The sequence below is a fragment of the Geospiza fortis genome, unplaced genomic scaffold, assembly GCF_000277835.1.
Source record: "Geospiza fortis unplaced genomic scaffold, GeoFor_1.0 scaffold171, whole genome shotgun sequence".
NCBI classification, from domain to species: domain Eukaryota; kingdom Metazoa; phylum Chordata; class Aves; order Passeriformes; family Thraupidae; genus Geospiza; species Geospiza fortis.
The window spans coordinates 2,343,399-2,354,515 of NW_005054313.1; the positions used below are offsets into that span (position 1 = coordinate 2,343,399).

Here is an 11,117-nt window from a genome sequence, read left to right on the forward strand (position 1 = left end):
ATGTGATCTGAACAGCTTGTAATGACAGAGGGTGAAGGGAAGGGAACAGAAAGAGCTATTAATAATGAAAAGAGGGGTTCTCTTGTTAAGCAATCTCAGTTACTGTGGTACAGAGGCTGAAGTTCTATCATCATTGCTGCTGTAGTGCTTGAACTCTGAGAGCCTCAGCTCTTGCAGATAACTTTTCATTTTCAATTTTAATCAATAAATTACTTGGAATGCTAATTTTGAATGAAATTATTTTTCCACTGGCACACTACCAGTGGGAAGACTGTTTTATTTTCCTCAAACACTTGCCTTTAAGAAGAGATTTTGCAAGTTGGCAAATCAGACACCTCATTGATGTGCTCTGGTTGAGCTGCTGCAGCAGAAATGCTCTTTCCAAGTTCCAAAATCCTGGGGAAGCCACTGGGTAAGTTGGCACATGTGGCACACTGAGCAGCCACAGACATGCACAAAAGTGTGGGGATGGGACAAGTCACAGATGGAAAAAATCTCTCACCTGAACCCTTTTTTCACTAAATAAATTGGTCAGTGCTCACTGAAGACTCCTCAGCTAGGTTCTGCTGCAGGAGCTGACCCCAATGTGGGACATTTGGAAGCTGCAGCCATCCTGAATGCTAATTCAGGCTCCTCTCCTCACAGATCATTGTGCAGTATTACTTTACAGATGATGTCTTCATGATGTGGAATGGCCTTTAGGAACAACTTTAACATTTCAATCACTGGCTTAGCACTTCCAATGCACACCTCAAGTTTTTCCTTTGCTGTAATAGGAACCAGACATATTTTTTGGAACCTGCTATTTCACTGAAGGAAAAAGCTCCCCCCGCCATTTTGTCTAGAAAGGCAGTGGAGAGAAACACTCTCTGGGTAATCACAGATTTTATTCTAGACAATTTAGCAGCTGTTCTGTGCTTTTAAGCTCATGTAGAACTGTGTTTTACTGAATAAAGCTGGTTAAAGCAAGACCTGCAGAGTGCACGGCGGTCTGAAAACCAAGTTGTTTTTCAAGTTTCTAGAAGAAGCTTTCTGCCACTTCGAAAAATCCATCTGGAATTAGGATGAGGTCTTGGTTTAAGGGTCTTTTTTCCATTTTACCCAGATTTCTGGCTAAAGTGTATAATTGTCAGACATTTTTCCTTTACAGTGTTATTTCCACAGCCACTCAGGCATATACTCACTCTGCAGATGGGCTGAGGAGGTGGTGTGAGGATCTGAGCTGTTTTACTCTGAGACCTAAAGGTTTGCAGCCAGACTGCCCTCACTGGCACCAAAGCCCAGCAGGGCAATCAGAGCCAAAAAGAAGCCAGAAGCAGCGCAGCTGAGATGGGACTGGAGTAAAAAGGTTTAAAGTCAAATTCCACAAAAGACAAAAACGTTTGGAATGGTTCAAATTTAAACTTTTAACCTGAGCCTCTATCAAACATCAGTGCAATATCACCTCATGATAGTCCTCCCTCTGCTCTCATGACAGCGTTCACAAGTGTAGCTCATTCCCAGGATTTAACTAAAGTCAAATATTTTTCTTCCAAACACTTTATATCCTAGAGCTGTCCCAGAAAAATTGCCATGTCTCTATTCTTCTACATGTGCCTCATTCAGAGACATGTAGAGCCTTTAAAAATGTGAACTGGAGTTCAGTTTGCAGAAGACATCTGCAGAATAGCTTTGCCACTCATTTTAAGTTCAAAACTGGGTATCTGTCACACACCTTAAACTCAAGTTATAGCAAATGACTCCCCTTTCTTTCTCCAAAGAGCTGTATTTGTTTCTCTTTAGGGAAAACAAGTGAGTAATACCACACACACAAGTAAATCAGGCCATTACTCAAGTGAATAATGTGAGCACACAAACATAAATTGTAGGTCTGAGGAGAAGTGCAGACAGAGCCCTGCACCAGAGGCCAGCAGCCAGCCCAGCTGTCATGCACCAGGAATCCACCCAGGCCATCCTAGGGGTGCTGGCAGTGAGAGATAAAGAGTGTGGGAGGGGGAATCCATGGAAAACAAGCAGTTAAACAGATCACACTAAAAGCACCACCAGTGCTGTGCACACTGCTGTTCTCCAGCAGCTGATGTTACGTGGACAGCCTCAGGGTGCTCCCATTGAGGGGAGGATGTTTGAGTTCAAAGCAGCAGTGGGAATAATCACAACACCCCTGCACAGTTTTTTAGCCCAAACTATCAAGGAGCAATATTTTTATCTAGGAGTTAATTATTGTTATGTGAACTGTGTGCTGAGCCCCTCTGAGTTGGCCTCTTCACACGCATTTTGAGGACCCTTCAAGATTTTGCATTTCATGGTTCCATTTCTTTCCCCACCTCTGTATTGCATGGAAACCAATTCACTGTCTGAGAGTGAGACTGGGAAATATTGGACTGTGTGCTTAAGAACAATTGGTATTTGTAATCAAGCTCCTTCTCTGACCTCTTCATTGGCTTTTGGTTAGGTTGCCATTAACAGAATTAAGGCAAGTGCTCAGACTGAGTCCTAAACTAAGGAAAAAACAAAGATTCCTTCAGAGAATTCAGTGACCTATTACAGACTGGAGTAGAGCATGAAGAGAGGAGGACTCTGCAGCCAGGACACAGCTCTATGCCAGAAATCAGGGGTCTCTAACCTTGCCTTTCAGGGGAACCCAAAACTGTGATAAATTGCTTTCAGAGTTGGGCATCCAGAGAGAAATCACTCGGAAAAAAGACTGATATTGCCTAATAGACACCCTAGAAACAGATTAAAGAAATAAAGCTGGAGAAAAAGACATCCCTATAGTCCAGCTCCTTCACATTCTTGGGCAAAGCAGTACAAGCATTTCAAGCCCTTTTGGACAGCTTCACTTTATCTGTATGTTCCTCTGGCCAGTGAAAAATCCTTTTCTGTTGTACATCTCATGAGAGACAGAGTTCTTGTTTACATTTTCATTTCTGGAATTCCTATCAGGAGAAACTCCTATTGTTAGAGGACACTTAGGAAAACTAGTTTTAGGTGTGCATTTAGTTTTTTGCTTAGGAGTACCTTGCATAAAACTCCATCTCATAACCCATCACAACCCCAGCATGCAGTCAGCTTTAGCACATTTCAGGTGCAAAACCTTCCATTGTGCAGATTTTCAGTGCTTTTTCTTTAGAAATTAGACTCCATATTTACTGCTCCTGAGATAAGACTTCCCTTCCCTACTGATATGCAGCTCTGCACACTGAGCTGAGTCTCAGCTAGGAGCACCTGGGAAAGAGCAGGCAAAGTACACAATTCCCACATTCCTCTTGGGACAAGGCTCTTCCAGTTGCATTGTGAAAAGCACCAATTTTCCTACACAAAAACTGCAGGACCAAGTTCAAGCATACCACCAAAACCAAGAAAAAGTTCCATTTTTTTCCTAGGCAAGTAGTTAAGGCCTAAACCCTCAGTTTTACCCTTTAGAACTCATGTAAATAAAAACCTAAGAGTTTTAAGCAGTTTTCTCATACAAGGAGAAATGAAACTAAGCAAAAATAAGCCAAAACCAAGTTGTTGCTTTTTATTTTTTCCCTTCCCTAAAAGGGGCTGAAATTACTCTTAAGCTTTGGGACATATTTGTAGGAATTCATGGAGGATTCTGTCCTGCGCACATGGTTGAATTTTACTGGAGACGCTTGACTCTCACTTAAAGATTGATTTACACAGGGACCTTAAATAAACAAAAATAACTTCCACACTGTCTTCAGGAGCATTTTTTCATTACAGAATTGCAGCAAGGACAGTTACAAACTGAATAATTCCTGGTTTGATCCCCAGAGAGTACGACAAGGGGAAGGAGGAAGAGGGAAGAGATGGCCTGTAGCCACCTTTGTTTCCTTCCTACCCCATCTCCATGCAGATGCAGCTGAGGATGAGCCCAAAGACTCAACTCCCCAAACTGCCAAAGGCTCAGAATCCCTGAGTGCAGTAAAGATCCCAGGGGCTCAAATGGGAGATCTGTCACTGGATCCAGAGAGTAGCACAATCCAACAATTATATCCTGCAGCTCCAAGTCAGGAAATCACTTAGGCATGAGACTAAATCCATCCCTATCAGGGAATGCAATTAAACACATACTTAAAATTCAGGATGGCTGTAATTGTCCTTCATGAACAAAGATGCATTCCTGAACTCAGGCCTTCTTAGTTTTCAAAAAACCTTGAAAATGCAAATCTTACTCTTACAACGGATCTAAATCCTCTTAAAAAGTTCTTCTATAGACCTAAGTGGCTATAAAACTTTAAAATTAGTTTAATCTATTTTTCTGACCTCAAACACAGGTTATTTTCCACTAGCACTGGAGCAGCTCTACAATACTCAATGTTCCATGAAAAAAGTCATTTTCCACCATGAGTGGCCCTGGGACAGCAAATGTTATGGAAAAAAACTCTAGCTCCGGATGGGACTGCAAAACACGTGTTTAAAAAAAGAGAAAAAAAGGAATCTGCACTATAGGGTGTCCTTAAAATATTCAGTGTTCAAAAACAAATTTCCTCCAACCTTGAAAGCCCTGTGAAATATTACACACCATAAAAACCTTGGCCTACTAACTACCTGCTCTAAAACACTGGATATGTCTTCAGAAATTTCTCCCCCAGCTACGTAGGATCTCATAAAGTATTCTGAGTTTCCCATTCAAGAGCAAGGCAGAACTGTGCTGGCACAAAGCACATTCTGCTGTACTTCACTAGAACTTTACCTTATTTCAGCAGCTAAATTTGCATGTCTGCCTTTGAGAGGAATCAATTCTGGGTCAGCTATACCCACACAATGAATGCCACCTGATTTTTATTTACTCTACACCCCTTAACACCTCCAGTGCACTGAGCATAACCTACACAGCAATTGCTTCCACTGCTACACCTTTGTATTTTCTCCAGCAGAATTCTCAAACTGCCTTTATATTCATCTGAGCTATGCTTGGGCAATCAACTTCCAGTGAACCCTAAAAAGCCCAAACCTGCTGCTACTGAAATTACCTGTATGAACCCTGCCAGCTTCACCAGGAACAAACCAGCATGGGGCATTTTGGCACTCAGTGTTATCCCCAGCCTGCCCTCTGACACTGCTCCTTCTCTGGCAACCTCTCCTGCTTCCTGCCAGCCTTGCAGCAGCCCCTCTTCCTAGGTGGCAGCAGCATCTGGCAGGATTTAGGTATTCTTACCAACATCTGGTGACCTCCTTAGACAGGTTCCCAAAGCAAGACCCCTTCCCACCCCACTCTTGCCATGGCTCTGTCAGGTTCTGTTTAGTTCTCTGGCTGTCAAAGGGAACTTAATCTTTTTTCCAGCTGTAGAAGTTTAAGGCTGATATTTTTCAAAATCAGGCATTTAAAATAAGGCAACTGTATTTAGCAACTAATGACTGCTAGAGTGAATTGTGCAGTGAACCCCCAACAAAGACTCAGTTGGTATGCATTAGGGCACTTCCACGATTCAGCACTGTTAGCAGAGACTGGTTTACCCAGCTGGTGTAATTATATAATTATACTTTCACTTCACTGAATAACAGTGCTGCATCACCAGGGATCACGCTTGATCATCAGATGTTTGTCATCATAAAATAGATACACATACACATGGACTTCAAAAATATTATTTTATCAGAAATCAAAGCACTATACAAGAATTGCTATCCTTAGTTAGACCCTGCATTTTCTGTCCAACAATGGGCACCTGGGGATGTGTAGGCAGAGCACAAAAATCATGTCACTTATTGAACAACCCTTCCTCAAAATACCCTCCAGAAGTAGCCTTTAGCTCGTGCCTGTTTCCCCTACTGCTCTTCTCCCTACCTCTTTCAGCTCTACTGTATCATTTTTGAGATGAGGTCAGCAAGTTGCAAACAGGATTCACCACAGTTTTAAAGAATGGCCCATTTATATTTTCTATTATTTCATCCATTCCTCTGCCATTAGCTTTGGTTTGGACAGCACCCAGCAGATGTGCTGGTGTTCCACAGAGCTGAGAACCATCCCTGCACAGACCCTTCTCTGACTGCCACATGCACTTGTCTACCTTTAAGGTTATTTGTTCTATATGTACATTTATTCTGCAAATATCAGCTTTGAACATCCTTTGAGCTCATCTAGCTTTTAAATGTTACTTGTGTGATCATCCTGCTGCAACTCTTTGGAGGGAGTTTTAGATACATTAGCCTTTATAAATCTTTATTCTTTTAGTTGACAATTTTAGTCAACTCACTGATCACATTTCTTCTGAGAACTTTTTATAAAAATATTGAGCACTAAAGATCCCAAAACAGCCTTTGGGGCACCCTACTCTCTCTTCACTGTAAATTTAACCACTTGTTCCTCTCAGTCATTTAAGTAGGTGCTAACCACCAAGGCAACCTCCTCCTTTTCGTAATTAGAATTTGTTAAACTTGGCCTAGGCAACTTCTCAACAGCTTTTTGCAAACTGAGGTAGGATGTATTTGAAATTTTACCTTCCTCTAACACAAACCATCTTAACCCTTCCTGAGCTAGAAATTTAAGGGAAATTTCTTTTCAAATCGGCAAAGCCATGAGAGGAAAAAAAACAACACCATGCTGTAAACAATTTCAGTTTATGGATTTCCCCCACCTCCCTGAGGCCCTATCTGCCTCAGAAAGGAGTGGAAGGCCTCAGGAATGTGTTCATACAGAGACCTGGTGGGTACCAATGTCCCAAAAGACACCCAATGTGTGTTTGGATGAGGGTTGCTTTGAACTGTGCAGTCAATCTTGCCTGGACCCTCAGCCCATACTGCCCATAGTATTGGCAAAGTGTCAGGTATAGTCCCCAGGCACACCCTTCTGTTTAGTCATATCCAGTTTTTAGGTCCCCAGACTGTTACAAGACACAAAGCAAAGCACAATGAAGCTTTTGAACATCTTTCAGTCCTTCCTGCTTAAGCCTGATCCCAACAAAAACTCTAATGAGGAAGCACTTACTGTAAAAAGCATAAGAGCAAAAGATTTTCCTTCTATTATACTAATTATAAATACTGTCATTCCTTCCACATAAAATAAATCTGAACACACTCCTTTAAACTTTTGAAATCTATTATTAATATCCTTTAGAACATACAAAAACCCCTAAAACAAATGAGGAGCCAAAATCCTATGTATTAAACTTCTATTTCTTCACTGACATCTTCTAAAGGGGTTAAGCACAGAAGACAAAGAACAGCATCACAGTTACATTTGGAGTAGTGTGGGTAAATGAAGCAACAGATGGAAAAATCAAAACCTTGATTTTTCTGGACCTGTTTCAAGTTCCAACACTGACAGCAAATACTTGGTCCACCTTTGTGAAAACTCTGTGCAAAAAGATACAACAGGCTTTGTGTATTTCTTACAATTTTTTATCAGTATGTTATTATTAGAGAGCCAAAATGTATTCATAAGAATGCAGAAATTGGATGAAGGTGCAGATTCTACTTTTCAAGGCCTGTGTGCCAAGATATTTCAGAGCTGCAAAGTGTAAACAACCTCAGCTCGGTGTGTGTCACTTCCCTGCTCTCACCAGCAAGTGGCAGACAACGCACATTTTATTCACACTTCCACTCTTCCCTCTATTCTACTTCAACTTAGAACTTTCAAAGTTTTTACAATAAATGGAGTCTGACAGTTTTAGTTTATTTTAGCAATAATCACGAGACGGTTTTTTCTGCAGATACAATAAATGTTATCCAAGAGCAATTTGGAGCAATCAGTATTGATATTTATACCATGTGTGTTGATTGAAAAGCTCTTGGCTGTAAGAATGGAATATGAATCTACCCAGAATGTATGAATATCTTCTAACGTATGCTCGTGTGGGAGCTATAAAAGGGAGTTTATTATAATTAGTGGAAAAATAGTCTTGTTATAAACTAAAAAGAGAAAAGAAAGAGAAACCATCAGTTTGTACAGTTCAGCTAACTTTTCTTATTCTGCTCTTTGATGTTCTTCTGTTCACTAGGACATGCTGGTCTTCAGAAATTCAAAGGGCTTTTTTCAATCTCAATATGATTTTTGGAGTGTGAGAGAAAGACTTTCAAAAGGATAAAAGAACCAAATCCGAAAAAAATACTCGTACCCACAAGGCCAACGCTGTACAAAATATTAAAGTTTATATCTTCAATAAGTCAATTTCTTTGCAGAAGAAACTATGGATTGAACAATTCTGAAAATGTCCTTTAGGTTATTCATTCTACAGAAAAAAATCCTCAGAGGTCACTGCAGCCAAGAAATTTAAAAGTAATGATTCTACTACTGACATGGCACTGATACTCTTCACACATACAGACACTTGATTCATTAGATGGCTTTTCTTGTGGAGTACTGTTTTGGGGGCTAGCAGGAGTCCCAAAGACCAGATGTGACACCAGTGAGAAATCTGCATGAGTAATGTCTGTGTGGAAGGGTCCTGAATAAACTCCTGGCAGAACATGGAGAACACAAAGGCTCATCCAGTGAAGTTTCACTCAGTGAAACTCCCAGAGCAAACCCATCCTCTGCAGAGCAGTCAGGAGAAAGGGCAGCGAGGAGGAGGTGCTGCAGATCCAGCCAAGGTCTCCCTGACTCTACAAGAAGGGCTCTCTTATCATTACTTTTGCAGGTCTAATCATTCACATCATCTTTTATCAGCATTCACAGTGAAGTTCTCATCCTCCTACACTGCAAATGGACACATTTTTGGGTCCCACCTCAGAAAAATGTATCAGCATAAGGTGCTATTAAATTCAATCTTCTGAAGTCAGTGGTTTATTACTTTCCATTAAGGAAAGAAGAACAGGAAAATTCTGCTTACATCATTGAAAAAGTTTTTCTACTTCCAGACTTAGTAACATTTTAAGACATGCAAGCTCTATTTTATTCACAAACAGTAATACTTACTTCCTTGGCAGTGACAGGAAATAAAGCAATTAGATAAATCATTTTCTAAGTCAACACTGGTGTCTCAGCATAACTAAAGTTTGGCTCACCAATATATACAATTCTAAAGCATTTGGAAATCTACAGTCCCATGTGAAAATATTAATTTATATTTAAATTGCTAACTGCTTACCCATCCTAACAATATTAATATTAACAGTGTGACATGAACTCTCTGCTGAATTTGAGATGTAGGTCAGTTATACAAGGAGTTGCCAAACTATAGTTGGAAAATATTACTTCATCAAAGAATTAGCCTTGGTACAACGGTGAATAGCAGAGCCACATGTCCTAATATATGTCAGCCTGGCGCCACTATTGTATGCAGAGCTATTTGCATATATATATTTCTATCACTACCCTGGTTCAGTATCAACACCCTCTGATATGCATTTCCCAGCACATAAATGTGAGCAGCACACACTGGCTGCTCTGAGGTCGTTCTTTGCACTCACTCGCAACCTTCGTGGTTATTTGCACTTTCACACATCATCTTCACAAAAGGCTGAGCTCAGCTTATTAAATGTTTGACAGAATATTGCTGCTGTGACTGAAATATTACACTTCAAACCTCACAGATAGCAATGGTAAGATTAAAAAGAAAATAGGTACCTTTCCAGCAAAGGGTTAGAAAGTAAAATGAAGCAGTGAACTGCTTAATGCATGTTAATTCTGATTGATATTATTCTTCCTCCACAGATGTTGAGCTAGAAAATATCTGTATTCTCTCATAGCTCGGCACTTTCCTTTGTTTCTTCACTGCAGCTGCAGACTGATGGATCTAAAAGGTGAGTTTACTTCACCAGCAGGTTTAAAGTTCTATTAGGCTACAGCTGGAGATTTCATTTTCAGTTTTAACAATAGTCTAGACAGATGTGCATCTCCAACAGGGTTAAGGAAAGTTCTTTGATGAGCAAGTCAGCTGGCCATGCTCACCATTGGAGCAAGACAGCCCCTCACCCTGGTGGGCTTTAAGCTGTCTAGTGGAGCCCTAGACCACTTCTTGGAAAGAAAGTCCATTTTAGGGAAACCCTGAACATACAGATGTGTATGTAAATTGAAGTGACAGGCAGAAAATAAATGGGACTGGTGTGGGTGACGTGCCTAATAAAAAAAACATTAATTATCAATGATTTTTAGCCTTCAATGGTAATTTATTCCAAGATATAAGGTAAATTTCTGATTATAACATTACAAGCAACATCACTGCAGTTCTTACTTACCTTTCACTGGACATTCAATCAAAATATTTGCTCCAATTCTTGCCACGATTGTACCTCCAACAACTGCTGAGAAACTGCTGGCTTCCAGATTTGTCATATTTGTCATATTTAACACAGAGGACAAGATGACAGGCATCTCTTTGAAATGAAACAGATAGTAAAGCTTTATTTAACTTCTAAACATAGATCTTGCATTTAAATTCACCATGTTTGGAACAGAATTCAGTCTGCAAAGCAGCAGCCAGAAAAGACAGGTGGGACAGATACAGGCGGACTGAGTTCACACCTGCTGTGGTTTTAGAGCAACAAGACCATCTTACTGCTGTCTATTAAATCAGGCAGACTTTCATGGGCTGCCAATAAAAGAAACTATTTCACATTGCAGTGGGCATGGGTGTTTATACGCATATATTTATACACACATACATATGTCTATGTGTATATGTATATATATATGTGTGTGTGTGTGTGTGAGTGTAAAAGTCTGGTTTTGTGGAATGCCACTGTTTTACCTGCACGCAACAGCAGTGATGTTTCCATGTCAAAACCAGAGTCATTAACCACCAGGCATCCATAGGTACCAAGCTCCTTTTGAGTAGGATTCCGAATCTGCACTCTTCCAGCGGTGTCCAGGATCACCCTGCACAATAACCAAGGAAATACAAGGGTTACTACCCTGGGACAAGCCCAGCTGAATGCCCTTGCAAGAGTTACAGACAGAGCAGCAAAGCTCCTTTTTAGGAGTTTGCAGACCCAGAGCAGCACAGGCAGTCCCAGCTCTGCCTCCTCTCTGGTGGCAGAAGGGGAGCACTCAGGGATACACACAGGGAGGATTGTTCACATCTCCTTCTCCTACAGGGCTGTGTCCTACTTGCAGCCCTTGGAAGGGCAGTGCATTTGCTACCACAAACCAGGATCCCCTGGGCACAAAAGTGTGAATAAATCAGAATACCACAATTAAAAGTATTAGGCTTGGCAAGAAATCGATCTCT

General features: G+C 40.8%; 1 protein-coding gene across 3 annotated transcripts in view; it reads right to left on the reverse strand.

Moving 5' to 3' along the window:
* Positions 1-11,117, reverse strand: part of ADAMTSL3 (ADAMTS like 3) — a 168,953-nt gene that overhangs the window by 12,888 nt on the left and 144,948 nt on the right. For all 3 annotated transcript variants that reach the window (XR_004081612.1, XM_031055984.1, XM_031055983.1), the window contains exons 21-22: positions 10,638-10,765; positions 10,126-10,263 (exon numbers count right to left, since the gene is read on the reverse strand). Coding sequence is in view for 2 of the 3 variants with exons in the window: in XM_031055984.1 (XP_030911844.1) it covers positions 10,126-10,263; positions 10,638-10,765 (266 nt within the window). In the remaining variant the exon portion in view is untranslated. The remainder of the gene's footprint in view (positions 1-10,125; positions 10,264-10,637; positions 10,766-11,117) is intronic.